At 40.7% G+C, this 17,300-nt stretch overlaps 1 protein-coding gene across 1 annotated transcript; it reads right to left on the bottom strand.

Moving 5' to 3' along the window:
* Positions 1–11,532: 11,532 nt before the first annotated feature.
* On the bottom strand, positions 11,533–13,471 carry LOC108416546 (elastase-1-like). The gene is made up of 8 exons (XM_037533659.1): positions 13,384–13,471; positions 13,161–13,261; positions 12,969–13,069; positions 12,768–12,890; positions 12,388–12,524; positions 12,062–12,207; positions 11,807–11,956; positions 11,533–11,688 (listed from the first exon to the last, which is right to left on the bottom strand). The coding sequence occupies exons 1-8, from the start codon at positions 13,421–13,423 to the stop codon at positions 11,677–11,679; spliced, it is 810 nt and encodes a 269-aa protein (XP_037389556.1). The 5' UTR covers positions 13,424–13,471; the 3' UTR covers positions 11,533–11,676.
* Between the last annotated feature and the right edge of the window lie 3,829 nt (positions 13,472–17,300).

Here is a 17,300-nt window from a genome sequence, read left to right on the forward strand (position 1 = left end):
AGAATTTGGGCAGCTTTGTAACTAACATTTTTATGCTAATTAATTATTAAATAATTGCAGCATTCCTACCAAAAGCTTTCACTATCAACATCAGTGCTACTACACGCCCTCACTGACAGTAAATGAAGTTAAATAGGTTTGTTTCCTGTTAACGAGAACTGTGTTGTGGTTTAGGTGTTGTTCTGATTGTTATCAGGATGGATTCCCAGCAATCGTCTGTCTGCAGATTTAAAAGAAAAAGGCAAAGCATTTCTTGACAGAAACCTTTGTGAATTATTTTTAGTAACCTTTCTGGGCTAAACCATCCTTTCATGAACAAATCAAGACAGTTTATGTACATCTGTGAAATATTTATGCAGAGGTTTGAACGTCTCTGGTCAAATTACTTAAAAATTACTTTAAAAACTTAAAAATAAAAACTACTTAAAAATTACAAATGATTTTTTATCTTAAAAACAGAATGAATGGATAAATGCATGATCATATATTAGCATGTATACCATTTTTTTATATCACCAGGTGCAGACGTGTGTCTCTGTAGAAGTTGTGTTCACTTATTTTCTCTGAGAATCAACAAGTCATGGAATCTGACCAGGGAAAACCAAACGTTTGCATATGACTGTATATTACTGCACAAAATGTCAGATACCAAATTTCATTTATTTAATATCCAATCAAAATGCATAAAGTACCAGTCGTTATATATTTTGTTAGCCTGTTCTTCAGTGGTCAGGACCCCGATGGACCCTCACAGATCAGGTACTGTCTGGGTGGTGGGTCATTCTCAGCACTGTAGTAACACTGACGTGGTGGTGTGTTAGTGTGCATTGTGGTGGTCTGAGTGGATCAGATCAGATCAATGTATGTATATATGTATATATAATGTATATGTAAATCTAAAGTATAAAACATTCTTGCTGGTTTTACTGTTTTTATTTTCTACCTTATTCCATATTTGTTCCCTCACAGTTTTGTATAGTACACTGTTAGAAATCAAGATCCAATGTAAATGTTCCCTCAAAGGTTCAAAGGTTCTGCAGTGGTTTTAGGGTCTGATTATAAACCTTAAATCAGTTTTTCCAGGTGAAAAGTTCATATTTGTATCTTTTCATAACTGAATGTTTTCAAACAGAACAAAATAAAAAAAAAACTGGGACCCACCAGTCTTACCCTTGAGGGTCCCACCCCAGTGACTGTTTAGTAGCTGTTTTTTCTGAGTGTCTGTGTGTGTGTGTGTGTGTATGTGTGTGTGTGTGTGTGTGTGTGTGTGTGTATTGAGTAATGTCTTCTTGACATCTACACATTCCTTCAGACCTATCGCGCTCAGCTTTGTGTTGTCTATCTGAGGACGACAGAGGTGGTCTCATTTTGTTTGTTGTCTCATTTTCTCTGTACCTTTTACTCATTTTTGAATCCCCTAGTTTCCACAAGTAGAATATCTTATATATTTCATCTCCTCAGAAATATTTCCTGAAAAATGAATAAATGGTACTTAAAGGCCGTTTAACCTTCTCTTTTCAGAGTACTGTGAAGCAGTGGTCTTGATTTCATGCAGGAAAATGATGATGTTTTGCAGCTACATTTTGCTTGATATAAAAACTCTCATGTTCTTGGTATGAAAAAAGTCTTACTTACTGTGTCTTACTTACTGTGACTTACTGTGAGCTATAAAAATGAAAAAACAAAAATTGCTGCCATTTCAGACAAAATTAGGGCTGGCATTTACAAAGTTTCTGATGCCTCTGTATTTATGCCAGTATTTATTATAAATACGAATTCATGCACTTCTCCTCCTGAGGTGGTTTGTCAGTACATACCCTGCTGTCTCAGTGTTTGCCGATAGTTTAGTCCTAAAGCACTTTGATAAGCCTGCATAACCCTAATGGAGAACGGGAAGCATTTTGAGTGTGTTAAATAAAGTTTTGGTGACGTATTTTTGCAGAAATTATTCGGGGGATTATTTGGGTGAATCTGTTAGTAATGTTAGCCACACTGCTTTAGTTCTAAAGACCACTTATCCTTCTGGATAGACATATACATTCACTCACACACACCTAGGGGCAATTTACCCTGTCCAGTTGACCTGACTGCTGCGAGTTGCCTCCCTGGACTCTAAATAAGTTTCTGAAATTTTCCATGAACTCATTTATTTTGTGATGGATGTACATTCATACCAGTATTTACATCCAGGCCTCTGGGGCAGCTTGAGCAAATAAAAGCATTTCTAGTATCCTATAAAAATGCTGGTGAAATGGAAGCTAAGCAGCATGATGAAACCCACAAATGTGAACTAATATTCAGGAAGCTAATAGACAATAGGACCGTCATTAAAAGTGACATCTGTTAGTTTGACTCCTAATACAGTTCTGATTATTTTAAATGTAATAAACGCTTTGATTAAACGCTGAGAAACCTGCTCATTCAGACCGTGGCTTGCTCAAATGTCACTCCCACTTTGAGTACTTTTCCATGATCCACCAGAGTTGAGCTCCAGTTTGTGTCTAAACAAGCTCCACCTTGTGCAGAATGCAATATCTTGAGTTCATACCAAAACCAGACCCTGCTGCTCTCTGTCAATAATCACAAAGGACTGGACCATTTCAAATGTTATTTTCAGGGGTATTTTGGAGAACTACGGTCTAAAGCATCCCTACCAGCAGGAACAAGGTACCGTTCAACCATTGCACCACACCAGACCACAAACCCCTTCACAAGTCCTCAAATATTGAAGTCAGCCCAGTGCATCACTAAAGCATCACTGCCATTCTTCTGCAATATCTGTTGGAAAACTGGCTTAAATCATGTAATATATAAAACAATATAAATGCAAAAATGTAATCATTCAGATTCATGTTAATTTCAAGGAAGCCATGTTTACTCAATAAAGTATTTAAGTAATGTTGATATTTTCTAAATACAACACAATCATTTTAAAATCATAAATAGGAGTGATTTGAGAGCAAAACATAAATTCAGTCATTTTCAAATAATAACAATTGTCCCTCATTTTCTAAACAAAACTAAAGTTACTAGTAAAATATAGTGGATGTTGACTGTTACAAGGCATAACCGATGGAGCGGTCACCCTCTGGCCTCTAAAATTAAATACATATTGAATACTTTGTAAGTAAAATTTCCAATGTAATGATTCTGAATCAGTGGATAATCTGGCTACAGTTGCACAATTTAAAAGACGTTCAATTATGACAAAATATTTAAATACCAACTCTAACAGACGTGAATCATTTTTGGATGGATGAAACCTGACAACACGTTTAATAACCCTTTCATCACCGTACATAAGCTGTACTGTGGTAATCCATCTGTAAATATTTACATTTACGGCATTTGGCTGACGCTCTTATCCAGAGCGACTTACAATTTGGTGGTGTTAGGAGTCTTGCCCAAGGAGTCCTATCGGTATAGTGTAGGGTGCTTGCCGAAGCAGGGGCTTGAACCCCCGTCCACAGCGCAGAAGGCAGAGGTGTTGACCACCACGCTACACCAAACAAATATGAATATGTATGAAGCTGTGCTGTATGAATCCAGCTCTGAATGTATAACCAGTAGTTACATTGTTGTTGCATGTATTGCTAACAAGTAATTACACATTACATTACTAGACACAATGTAAAGTGGAATCCTTTCTTCTTCTTCTTCTTCTTGATTTCCATGTTTTACAAATAAATTAAAGGGAAAACACATTTTCCTCATGTTTAAATGTGTATTTAAATGTATCACCTTAAATATTCATTTTTAGAGCTCATGGGCATATTCCTCTGTCATGCTCTGCCTATTTGCACAAAATTTTCCTTTTGTTTCAGGGAGGCCAACATCTTGAGCGATGTTCACCAACCCAGTCTTCATGGCCTCCAGACAGTCTGCTTTCTTACTTACATAGGTTACATAATTTTATTTCATCTTCCCTATGCAGGAGCAAGAATGTAGGCCTGGTCTAGAGGGACTTACCACTGCTCGTCAACTGTCTGATAAGACTCTTTTGTTCCAGAACTTAGTGATCAAAATCTTTTATCAAGTTACACCAGCCATGCATCATGCCTACCGTGCAGACTGATGAACTACAGATATCAGTTGAAACATAGGGCTTTTGGATTGTTTTAGGTCAAACAGTGAGCTTCTAGGATGTTTTAATTGTTCTCATTGTCTGGAAATCAACAGCTCCCAGTCAAACATCCAGGTAAATATGAAGCAACATGCTGTTATGAGTGTTACACAAATAGAGAAGTTCTTAATCTTTTTGTTTTAATATGTAGAACTGATACAGGATCATGTTTGCTTCCAAGATCACCTTCGTTCCAGCCTAAAACATCATTCTTAGAAAAGATGTTCATTCTTGAAGGACATGGTTCTATACAGAACCATGAACACTCAAAGAACCCTTTAATGGCAATATTAACGGCTTCTTGGCATCATGAAAAGGCTCTTCAGAATGAGCTGTAGTTGGTTCTACAGCATATAAAATCATTTTGAAAATGGTTCTAGATATCACCAAAAAGATTCTTCTATTGTTATGGTGTCAAGCTTGTGACAATGTTGTGGAGATGTTTTATAGAAGCCTTCTAAAAGAGGCAGAGGTGTGGACTTGAGTCGTATGACTTAAACTTGAGTCGGACGAATTTGATGAGTTTAGACTCGACCTGAGAAAATCGAGAAAGACTTGCAAGTCGACTTTGACTTTAACAGCGATGACTTGGACTTGGACTTTGAGTGTCGTGAGGAAGAAACGTGGAGAGTCTCACTGCACATGGGACTCTTCAAACGGCAGAGAGAGCTCAAGTTCACCTACATAAGCTGGAAACAAGTGAAGCATCAACAGCATTATTGTGCCCTCACTCAGCACTTAAACTCCAGACTTACTGGAGAAACTTAACAGGCTGGTGTTTGTAGAAATTCAGAAAAAAGCCGCGTCAGTCTCGACTGCATATGTGGACATATTTCTATATTGTGCTCTATTTACACAAAGTTAGGTTAGTTCATCATTTATGTTGAACAGACTCTCCCAAAGTTTTACGCTGCTGCACTGACGTTGAACCGCGTGCTGCTGTCACAGTTGGCTCCTCCCACTACTCCATGTGCCCCTTTTGTTTTGATCTTCCATGTGCATTTGTTTTGGTTTTCTAGTCCTGCCCCCTCGTTTCATGACTCCAACCCTGATTGTCTCCACCTGTGTTTGCACCTGTCCCTCGTTACCCTCGTTGGATGTTCTGTTTTTTTCTGTGTCTGTGCGTCTTTGGTTTCCGTTCCTTCATTTTTTTGCCCTGTTCTGTTCCTGGTTTTGTCTTGTTGCCATCTGTTGTGTCTGTGCCCGTTCCTGTTCCTGTAGTGATTCCTGTTCCTGTGTCTCCTTTCATTTCTGTCCCGGTTTCTGTCTGTGTGTTGGTTTCTGTTCCAGTTCTGTTTTGGTTCCTGTTCCCCTGCTCTGTGGTCCGTTCTTGTTTCTCTCGTCCTGTTGTTCCTACGGTCGTCTCTCATTCGGCGTCTTTTTGTGTTGTGCCTCCTCATCCTCCCTCCGTGTTTTGTCCTCGTTCTGTTCATGTTTCGTCTGTTCCTGTGTCTGGTGTTGTGTCTCCTGTTTCTGTGCCTTTGGCTTCTGCTAGTGTGCCCGTTTCTGCCTCTGTGCCCGTTTCTGCCTCTGCCTCTGTGAGTGTGGTTCCTGTTCCATGTTCTTCTGTTCCGGCTTCTGTGTCTGTGCCTGTCTAGTCGGGTTCTCTGTTTTTCGTCTCTTGTGTCTGTTTTTTGTTTTTGTTTGGCGCGCTTCAGAGCCGTGCGCCTAGGTGGGGGGGAACTGTCATGGTTGGCTCCTCCCACTACTCCATGTGCCCCTTTGTTTTTTATCTTCCATGTGCATTTGTTTTGGTTTTCTAGTCCTGCCCCCTCGTTTCATGACTCCAACCCTGATTGTCTCCACCTGTGTTTGAACCTGTCCCTCGTTACCCTTATGTATTTAAGCCCTGTTTTCCCCTGTCTGGTTGCTGGTCTTTGTGATCTGCTGTGTTGGATGTTCTGTTTGTTCTGTTGGATTCTGGTATCTGTCATGTCTGCCCCCCGATCTCTCCGTATTGGCTATTTGGACCTGGACTGTTATGACTATGACCCTGGATTTGCCCTTAATAAATCTCACTTATCTCAGCACATGCGTCCGCCTTCTTGCTCCCCATTACAGCTGCGCTGGGTCGGTATGACCAACAGGTCAAAACCAGGTCTAAACAAAGTGACCGCTGGGCCCTGATTGGTGCTCTGGCTTTGCGCTTCTTTCGTTTTGACATGGTACATTTTTATGAGATGTACCAGCATTGAGAGAGGATGGGACTGTTTCAGCTCACTCAGTCAGAGACCGCCTCTACCAGTGCAGTTTCTAAAGCTTTACCATCCAGTCTTCATACAGAGATCCTGTTGGCTTCTATCTGGTATTTAACTTATTACATTGTAAATACTGTTTGACCAGAGGAGGACGGGTCTCCCCTTGTGAGTCTTAGTCCCTCCCAAGGTTTCTTCCTCCAGTCTGAGGGAGTTTTTCCTTGACACCATCACCTCTGCCTTGCTCATTGGGGGATATATGTTATTACAATGTTTTCAAACTTCTGTAAAGCTGCTTTGTGACAACATCGTTGTAAAAAGCGCTATACAAATAAACTTGAATTGAATTGAATTTAATTATATACACAGAAACCAAAAGGAATGACCGATTTCTCAATGTAGTGGAGGAAAAAGTTGGATATTAGACTCTGAAATGTAGTGGAGTGAAAAGAAAAAGTCGCCCAGAATGGAGAAACCTCAGTACGGATACACCAAAGAATACTTAAGTACAGAAACTAATTACATTTACTCAGTTACTCAGTTACTGTCCTCCACTGGATCTGCTTGACCTTCACTGCCATCCTAAACTCTTAACTTACAGATGGCTCACCTGCCCTCTGTCGGCCAGGTGCTCACAGGCAACACGGCCTGTCATAACAGAGTAAGTGACAATTTTATCTCTTATAAACAATGCAGAGAATGATAATATCTCTATGTCCCTCAGTCAAAACAAGGTACATCAAACTCTCGTCATTTGTTGTTGCTGCCTCTTTAAAGCCGGTCTCCTCCCTCTCTATCTGTATACATTATCTACAATACACTATGCTACCTGCAGTAGCAGCACCTAGTGGGGTTCTGTGGTCAAAGCAACACAGTCGGTGCTGGCAGTACAGGCGCTGCTGCTGGATTTTATGTGAGAGTAGCATTTTTCAAAAATATAAGCTAAGACTAACAGCTGAAAACTTTGTGGTCTATGGTCTCTCACTGTAGGGTGTCAGTGGTGGTCCTCTGAGCTGTACAGACACAGACTCACCAGCTTTGTGTTTACTGCTGGTTGCAACACCATCAGGAAACCCACCCACCCTCACCCACATGTTTGCCTATCTCTCCTGGGTTCAGGGTGTGAGTTTAAGGGAACCAGCTTTGTGACTGGAAGGTCACCGGTTCGATCCACTGACCTAACAGGACATGATTGAAGTGCCCTTAAGCAAGGCACCTAAGCCCCATGACACCATGGATAGGGCTGTCAACCACTCTGGACAAGTGTTCTCACTGCCCCCTAGTGTGCGCATATTCACTATGTATGTGTATGTGGGTGTTTCACTGCATAGATGGGTTAAATGTGGAATAAAATTAATATTAGTTCATCATGCAAACAATCACCTCCTTGTACATATTCTGCAACAATGGCACAGATCATCCCCTAATTTGATAAACTGGCACAAATTAATCAATTCAGTAAGCACTTCATCCACATCGGGCTAAAAGGAATGCAGCAGAAAAGTGAGACTGCATATTCTGACACGGATGGAATCCTGAATTTTCTATGCCAGGGTCCAAATATATCAATGTTGGAAGAAAACCTCTACAAAATGGTAACTTTACAGGAGAAGGAAAAAAACCTACTTTACTTTTAATGGAACTCAATGGAACCAGAACATTTTCCAAGTCATTTTGGGTCAGTTCTTTTAGTCTATTCTTTAATCAAGTTCACAATGTAAACGGCAATAGGCTTTTTCAAATTATATTAAAAACTGAAACTTAAATTTTTTTTTTAATACTTTTTTGATCCCACAACCGGGGAAATTCCACCTCCACATTTAACCCATCCGTGAAGTGAAACACCACATACACACTAGTGAACACACACACTAGGGGGCAGTGAGCACACTTGCCCGGAGCGGTGGGCAGCCCTATCCACGGCGCCCGGGGAGCAGTTGGGGGTTAGGTGTCTTGCTCAAGGACACCTCAGTCATGGACTGTCGGCCCTGGGGATCGAACCGGCGACCTTCCGGTCACAGGGCCAGATCCCTAACCTCCAGCCCACAACTGCCCCTTTTCATCCAACAACGGCGATATACACACCACCATATATACCAATACGTACAAATTTTCTTTAACGTTCATTATTTGATCACATAATTGTTTTCAACGTTCAAGAGTTCCTCACCTTTCTCATCCACTTTCACATCTACTCCTTCACTAAGGACAACTGATTCTTTTTCCTCTTAATATGCCTTGAGCCTTGTGTTGGTGTTGGTCTGTGTGACCCAATTTCAATGTTCACCAAAAGACAAAATGAAGCGATTTATTGTTATTTCAATCTCAGATTCTTGGGCTTTGCTCATTTGCTTCATCCTCTGTGAAGAACATAAAATAACCCATTTTCAGTGTCTTCACTCTGTTCACCCCCCACATATTTACACTCACTGGTCACTTTATTATTACTATTGCTAGTAAAAGGTTTGACCCCCTTTTGCCTTCAGAACTGCTTTAATTCTTTGTGGCAGACTTTCAACAAGGTGTTGGAAACGTTCCTCAGAGATTTTGGTTGGTTATTTGAGTTCCTGTCGCCTTTCTATCATCTGGAACCAGTCTGCCCATTCTCCTCTGACCTCTCACATCAACAAGGCATTTTCGTCCACACGACTGACCGCTCACTGGATATTTCCTCTTTTTCGGACCGTTCTCTGTAAACCCTAGAGATGGTTGTGTGTGAAAATCCCAGCAGATCAGCAGTTTCTGAAATACTCAGACCAGCCCGTCTGGCACCAACAACCACGCCACGTTCAAAGACCCTTAAATCCCCTTTCTTCCCCGTTCTGATGCTCGGTCTGCACTTCAGCAAGTTGTCTTGACCACCTCTACATGCCTAAATGCAGTGAGTTGCAGCCGTGTGATTGGCTGATTAGCTATTTCTGTTAACAAGCAACTGAACAGGTGTACCTAATAAAGTGGTCAGTGAGTGTGTATGTGCAATAATATCTATGTAGTTTACTCTATTAAAATACTCCCTGTAGGTTCTGTAAAGGTCTATGATTCACAATATTGAGCAATATGGAAACTGAAACTGGAGTGGATCGTTTACTGATGCCAATCATTTGTAAACTTGCCATGCATATAATGCAATTGAATAAGATGGTATAATTAACAAAAAGTATTTTATTCTTGCATATCACAATAAATTGTTGCACACCTCTTGTACAATAAAAAAGAAGACGTAGAAGAAAATGAAATCTGACCATGTTTATTCTCAAATAATTCAGGAAAAGATTATTTAATGGACCAGAACCATTTGTTCATGGTGTAGCTTTAGAATTTGCCTGCAGAAGTGAAGGATTTACTGTTTTGAAAGAAATGTAGAAAAATACTATACAAAATGAACCCCTTAAACAGTCAGAGCCTCAGCCAGCTTGCACTGAAGTCTGTGGAGTTACTGAATAATAAAACTTATTATGTAAAAAGAAAAGAGGTGGATGAAGTACACAAACCATGTCCTCGAGTTAAAGTAGCTAAAATATTACTCCAGTAAAAGTAGCAGTTCCTCCCTTTAGACCTCCACTTGAGTAAAAGTACTAAAGTATTTACCTTCAAATGTACTTAAGTATAAAGTAAAAGTACTAAAGTATTTCCCTTCAAATGTACTTAAGTATAAAGTAAAAGTACTAAAAGAGTAATTCTGGCTCTGATGTCCTGTTATCATTTTTATAACCAGACTGGCTTCATGAACTCATTTCAGGTGAAAGTCCTCCAGCGTCTCTCTTGGTAAACCAGTCTTTTAATAGAACGTCATTAATTAGTGACGCTGACGTCTATTAAAATGATCAGAAGCACAAAACACTGAAGGTAAACAGTTTCCATCAGGGAGAACCGAGTGGCTCTGAAATCACTTTTTACACACAAGCAAAGTTTCAGTTTCAGATTTATTTACAACTTAGTTCCAAGTTTAAGTTGAATAAAAACTGGCTTTAAACTCAGGATCACAGATGAGCTCCTTTACTATGTTGATCTGTAGGCGTCTGTTCATAAACATAAACCAGCCCAAACTCATTTACTATAAAATGAAATGGTGTTTGTAGAAATTCAGAAAAAAGCCGCGTCAGTCTCGACTGCATATGTGGACATATTTCTATATTGAGCTCTATTTACACAAAGTTAGGTTAGTTCATCATTTATGTTGAACAGACTCTCCCAAAGTTTTACGCTGCTGCGCTGACGTTGAACCGCGTGCTGCACTGGGTCAGTATGACCAAGTTTATTAGGTCAGTGCCTGTAGCTTTTTAGCTGATAAAGAAAATTCAGAGCAGGTTTGTTCCTTCTTGTTTTTTTATTTGTATGTGACTCAGCAGGGGTCTTAGAAGAGCTGATGAAGTCTAATATGAACATGTATGGCACACCAGTCTACGTGAAACTTCACCCTGAAGAGTTAAAAACTTTTATATGGCTCAAAAGAAAAAAAGTGCACTTTTGTAAGCTATGTTTACGTATTAAATTACTAAAATGTGTCATTGAGCTTGTTTTTTGTCATTGTAGTAAACATTAGTAAAAACATTTTTAAATGTGATTTCGTGTGTTTTTAGTGTTTTTGGGTACAATGTTTATAATGTATGTGAAACTCAAAAATAATGGGCAGGTAATATTTGTGATTGGTGATGGAAAAAAAAATTGGCACGGTAAACAATTTTATTTTGCCATATAAAGGCAAATTTAAAAGTATTCAAAAGCAGTAAAAATAGACCAAAACTCCTGGAATAATTAGGAGCAATGAGGAGGCAGATAATGCTGAGAGAAGCGAAATTTATTGGGGGCAAATCCAAAATCAGGGTCAAGACCATCCAGGGTCATACAGCCAACATGTCGAGAACGGGGAACAGACATAACGAAAAAAATACAGGATAAACAAACAACAGAAGCCAGAATAAACAAAAAACCAAACGAGAACACACCAAACACTACCATGCCAAACAAGATCAGCAAGGGACTAGGGAAAAGACACAGGTGGTAAACACAGGTGAATACAATCAAGGGCAGGGTCTGGAAACAAGGGGGCAGGACAGGGAATAATCAAAACAAAAAGCACATGTACAAGTAAACAAAAGCACTGGGGGCGTCCACTGCAAAGGGTAATGATTCTGTTGGAGTAGCTGTGAATGTTGATGTCAAAGTGAAGACCCTCAATAACAATTATGTGACTCAAAGAATGAGACAGAAATGTACAGGTTCTCTTCATTTATTGGATACGTTGTGCAAAAATTATAAAAATAAATCAAATATCTGAAGAATAGATGAATCAAAGCGTAGAAACTGAAGGATTCTCTCGACGTCAGGAGACCATCTCGCTTGTCTGCTGGGTTCCATTTAGCCTGTGATCTGATGGGGATGAAGCATTGATTGAATTAATAAGAGGTAAATCCAGCTTAGTAGTTTATGATTCGTATTATTGAGAATATGTAGAAAGAGATTATAATTCGCTGTTATATCTACTTACACCCTGCACCCAGGAGAGGTAGGCAGACACGCGGGTGAAGACGGTGGGTTTCCTGATGGTGTTGCAGCCAGCAGTCGACACAAAGCTGGTGAGTCCATGGACTACATACCTGCCACCAACCACACAGTTCAGAGGACCACCGGAGTCACCCTACAGCAAGAGACCACAAGATTAGTCTTATCAGTTCTCTGTTCTGAGGTTTTAGATTAACCTTCGTCATAATACAAAATGTACTGCATCAAAAAAAGCTCTTACGTTGCAACCAGCAGCAGTTCCTGCACCGCCAGCGCAGATCATGGTGGTTTTGACAACAGTGCCCCACCAGGTGCTGCTGCTGCAGGTGGCGTAGTCGACTGAAGGCAGTGAAGCCTGTCTCAGCTGAGCAGAGAGAAAACCTCCATCTGAGAGAGACAGAAAGGGAGGAGACTGGTTTAAACTCATAACCTGAGCCTTCAAGTGGCAATAAAAACAGAAGACCAGGGCCTCAAAGAACCAAGGCTTGGTTGGCAATATAACTAATTGACTGAAATGAATATAGTGCTATTTTAATGTTATCATTAAGAGATGAAGTTGTCACTCACTCTGTGTGACCCCCCAGCCGGTGACATAGCAGGCCGTGTTGCCTGAGAGGATCTGGCCTGCAGAGGGCAGAGTAGCCAGCTGCACGTAAGAGTTCAGGATGGCATTGGAGGTGAGGCGAATCAGGGCGATGTCGTTCCTGAGGTGAGGTAAACAGCATTGATTATTTTCTGCTGAGTATACTTCATCTACATTACACCACACTGGACTGTCTCATAATAAATCATTCTTTTTGGAGAACCCTTTAGAGAGAAGAGTGTAGCTGTGGATACAATAATAGACTACAGAAAAATGTCAAATATTTACTGCACAATTTTCTATAATAAGCCTTCTGAAATAATAAAAAACTATCAGAATGAATAAGAAAGAATGTTCAACAGACCCAGCGGTCAGATCACTATTCCAGCTGGGGTGGATGTAGATGGCACTGACTCCAAAGAACTGCTCCTTGCTTTCAGATGCGGTCAGATCATGCTCACCAAGAACAACGAGGGACACCGCGATGCTGCATAAGACCAAAAGGTTTATTGTATGAAATTTAAAACAAATATTTTGCAGTTGGTGCTGTAAGATGTTTGCTTACCCGGACACACACTGAGCAGTGGTCAGCACCCAGTTCGTTTTGATCAGCACTCCTCCACAGACGTGGTTGTAGCAGGTGCCGCTCTGAACTCGCAGGGAGACCTGTGGTAATGAGCAAATAGACATGTAACCTGCAAGAACATGTGTTTCATAGCATCTCCAAGGCTTATCTGTCACAAATCGTGGTATTTACCTGCCAGGGCCAAGCGTTGGGGGTGGTTACTGAACCACCAACCACTCTGGTTTGTACCTGTCCACCTTGTCCAGGTGGGGCGACCCCAGACTGACCCAGCACTGCCATTGTGAACAAACAAAATCAGCCAAACCAGCTTAAGACACATAAAGAGCTCAGTTAAGGTCCATGAATGTTATTCTGCTGCATTTACATACTGCACTAGTGTTCAGTCAGGACTCACCAAGTGCAGCGAAGGTGGTGAAGTAGAGGATTCTCAGCATCTTTGCAGTCGTTCAGGACGATGTGCAGAGCAGAAAGCTGTGAAGCCTTTTATACAGTGAGGATCAGGATCAGGGGGTGGGGTTAGGTGCACTTGTTTGGGTACACATCCTTCAACTTCAATAAAAACAAAAAACCTGCTACACACTGGTTTCCTATAAGGAACTTGAACCTGAAATGTGAGGAGGCGTCTGAGAAATGTTCATTGTACAGGAGCTTTAGGGAAAGCTTTAATTGCTAAGTCTGAAAAAAGTCTGGAATCTTTCCTGGCACTCATGTCAAACCTGTCTAAAAGGCTCAGTTTACCCCCAACTGTATATTTCAGTAGTGCTTTACAGGAACTGCATACACATAAAGGGTGCATGACTTATTGATAACCTGTAGAATGATAGTTCATTATAACTGAATAAACATTTTGAAACATTATTTATTAATTAATAAAAATTAAATTTAATGACCCAAAAACACATTCAGGGAAGCTTATTGTGAATTTCATGATTATAATCAGTGATCCGTTCAAATCTAAGCCCAATCAAAAGAGACTGAAATAAAATTTTCATAAAGCTTCCATTGTGAAATTGTAATACCCATGAACTGCACAGTAATATTGTGAAATTTCATTATCATGTATTCAGGATGACCTCCTTTTGAAATATTAGTGAACATTTTATGAAACTCCGGCATTATGTGCAGGGATGGGGGAGTAGCTAATTAGCGCACTACTTTTTGTAGCTTGCTTCAAAAGCTAATAGCTGTAGCACCAACAAATGTTTGTGTAGCTATAGTCTATAATGTTCGTACGTCTCTGAAAATGTGAACCGTATAACGTTAACTGGGCTAGTGGCTGTTGTGCAATCTGAGCCATGACCAGGTCAAGCAAGCAGTCACGCGTTGGCCCCATGCGCTGCTCACCCTTACTAGTAGGCTTAGCTCAGGGGTCGCAACGTTTTATGTTCGTCTTACCTTCCTGGCTGTAAGTATGTTTTAGTATGTGCTAATATACGAGCACAGGCTCAAAAATATGAATGAAATTGCAGACTTAAGGGCGGCACGTGGCGTGGTGGGTAGCACTGTCGCCTCACAGCGAGGAGGGCCTGGGTTCGATTCCCCGGCCGGGTGACCGGAGTCCTTTCTGTGTGGAGTTTGCATGTTCTCCCCGTGTCTGCGTGGGTTTCCTCCGGGTTCTCCGGTTTCCTCCCACAATCCAAAGACATGCAGTCAGGCCAATTGGAGATGCTAAATTATCCCTGGGTGTGAGTGACTGTCTGTCTGTCTGCCCTGCGATGGACTGGCGACCTGTCCAGGGTGTGTCCTGCCTTCCTCCTGAAGACTGCTGGGATAGGCTCCGGCATCCCCCCGTGACCCTGACGGAGAAGCGGCTTAGAAAATGGATGGATGGATGCAGACGTAATTTGCTTTGACCTTCATGTCAGGTGTAGCTGCTTTTCTCGCATCTCAGGAAACTTTTTCGCAAGTTTCTTGTAAAATGTCTCTCAACGTTCGTCTTTTTACGAGACTGACGGTGCTTCTCGTTCATCATTTAAATTGTCCCATTCCACCTTAAAAGGGTGCCAGAGTGTAGTGCTGTGCCTTTTAAGGTGGAATGGGACAATTTAAATGAGAAGCTGGTGAATGAGAAGGGACTTCAGCTTCACGACTTGCTGCAGATTATACATCTCAGGAAACCAGCCCAGGGCTCATAAGCACAAATAAATCCATCTGTCCTAAATCCAAATGATCAATGTTCGTCTTAAATCTCTCTCTTTGCTGTTTCGTTGTCTGTGTTGCTGTGTGTCCAGCAGTCTGCGGGTCAGTCTTCAGTGTTAAAGGGTGAATCGGAAGTTCTACATTAACTCCAGTGTTTAAGACCATTTATTGTGAAAACTGTTAGAGCTGTGTCTTATAATAATTTTACAGTAAAGGAGGATTCTGTTATTTTAGCTAAAAATCTAGTTCTACTAAGGCGCCACAGCAGCAGTGGAGAGATTATTCAGGCCTGATTCTGACGCAAAACAGAGGCAGAGTCCCTGATGAGGCTAAAGTGTTGCTGAAGTTTAACAAAGGAATGTCATGTCTGTGCAGATCTGGCGGCGATGTTTACATTGGAGCAGTTTTATTGAACAGCTGACAATCATGTTTGTTAATTTAGGAAAACCTTGGATTGATTGACTTTGCCTTAATTCTAAATTTTTGTTGGATATCACGCCTTTGGTTGAAAGTGTCTAAAAAGGAGTGCACTAGTTTTTCTGGAAAAGTAGTTAAATTGTGCTGGCTACAGTTTTTGGAAAAGTAGCTACTAATCTTTCAGTAGCTATGCCAACCCTGATTATACATAATGTGTATAAATGTGAAATGATGTTAATTTTAGGTGTTTGTATTTTAATTATAAATACATTTGGAATGTTATGGAGGAATCAATGATGGATGTAATCTGTATATCTTGGTATTGGTAATTTTGGGTCAATCAATTACAGTTGCAAATTTAAAGCAGACTAAATTTTGTGACAGTGACACATGGAATGTGTTATAATTTTCAACACTCAGATATGCCTTTGATTAAAATATAAATGCTGAAATTGAAATCTTTATGACTTAAAAAAAATACCCAATCAAAACAAATTTGCATTTTTTTGGGGGGAGCAAGGATTTTTACCAAGTTTGCTTCCCGATTTAGTTGTTTCCAATTCCACCCACCAGTTAGGACTCCCTCAATCACACAATGCTACCAACGCTAGGAGAGCGAAGACTAACACAGGCTTCCTCCAAGACCCCTTTTCAAACTGCTGCTCACGTAACATCGCTGGACAGCAACACGCCCTCGGAGGACACCGCCAGACCTGCTACATCAACTAACAGACCCCTGCACTGACTAGCACCATTGGGTGATGTGGGGAGAAGGGGGCCAGCCTACCTACCCAGAGAGAGCGAGGCCAGTTGTGCTCTCTTGGACTTCCAGCCACAGATGGCTGAAGCATCATCAGATCAAACTCGTGATCTCCTGATGATACAGCCAACAGAGTCTCTAAACAAGGGGGCTGGACCAAAAAGACCAAAACAAAGAAAACACGTGGACTATCAAAAGGTAAACAAAAAGCACATGGGGGGAGTGGGAGGAGCCAAGCATGACAATCTGTTAAAATGTGTTTTAGGGCCTGTTGGTGTGATTTTGAGGGAAAGAGGGAAAGCATAGTGGATTGGGACAAGGCCCCTTGTCACCTTTTTTGCAGTTTTCCTGCCCCTCCCCCTCTCTCAGCTTAGAAGCATGCACACACTGCATGGCTAGTGGTTTTATGAGTGTAACTGAATTTTGAGTCATTTTTTATTTGTATTTAGCTGTAAATTTCTGATGATCAATTCTAAACTAGGAGTCTGAGTCAATCCGACGGCTGTTTTAGACGAGAGGGAAAGACGTAGGTTGTAAATGTGACGTCCGCCTTTCAAATGGAGCCTTTGATTAGAAATGCATTTGTTCTCTGAAAAGAAGCAAAGTCTACATTGTAGTGGATGCATTGAACAATTAATAGCTCACTAATATTTCATAAGGAGGTCATCCTGAATACATGATAAAGTGATTTCACTGTAGTATCACTCTAGACGTGACAAGTATGACAGTATTATATCAGTCATTGAAGCTTTATGATGAGAAAAACACCAACACATTTGGTTTGGGCCGTCATTTGGGCAGGCGTAGATTTGAACGAATCACTGACTATATCGTGGAACTCACACTAAGCATGACTGTTTTTAGTTTATTACACTGAAATTTCATTCATCATTAATAAAATAACCACACAGTTGTGTTTGACTATCAGTCTTGCAGGCTATAAATACATCAGGAATGATACAGTTACAGTTCCTGTAAAGCATTACTAAAATATT

Source organism: Pygocentrus nattereri, chromosome 23, assembly GCF_015220715.1.
Source record: "Pygocentrus nattereri isolate fPygNat1 chromosome 23, fPygNat1.pri, whole genome shotgun sequence".
Classification (NCBI taxonomy): domain Eukaryota; kingdom Metazoa; phylum Chordata; class Actinopteri; order Characiformes; family Serrasalmidae; genus Pygocentrus; species Pygocentrus nattereri.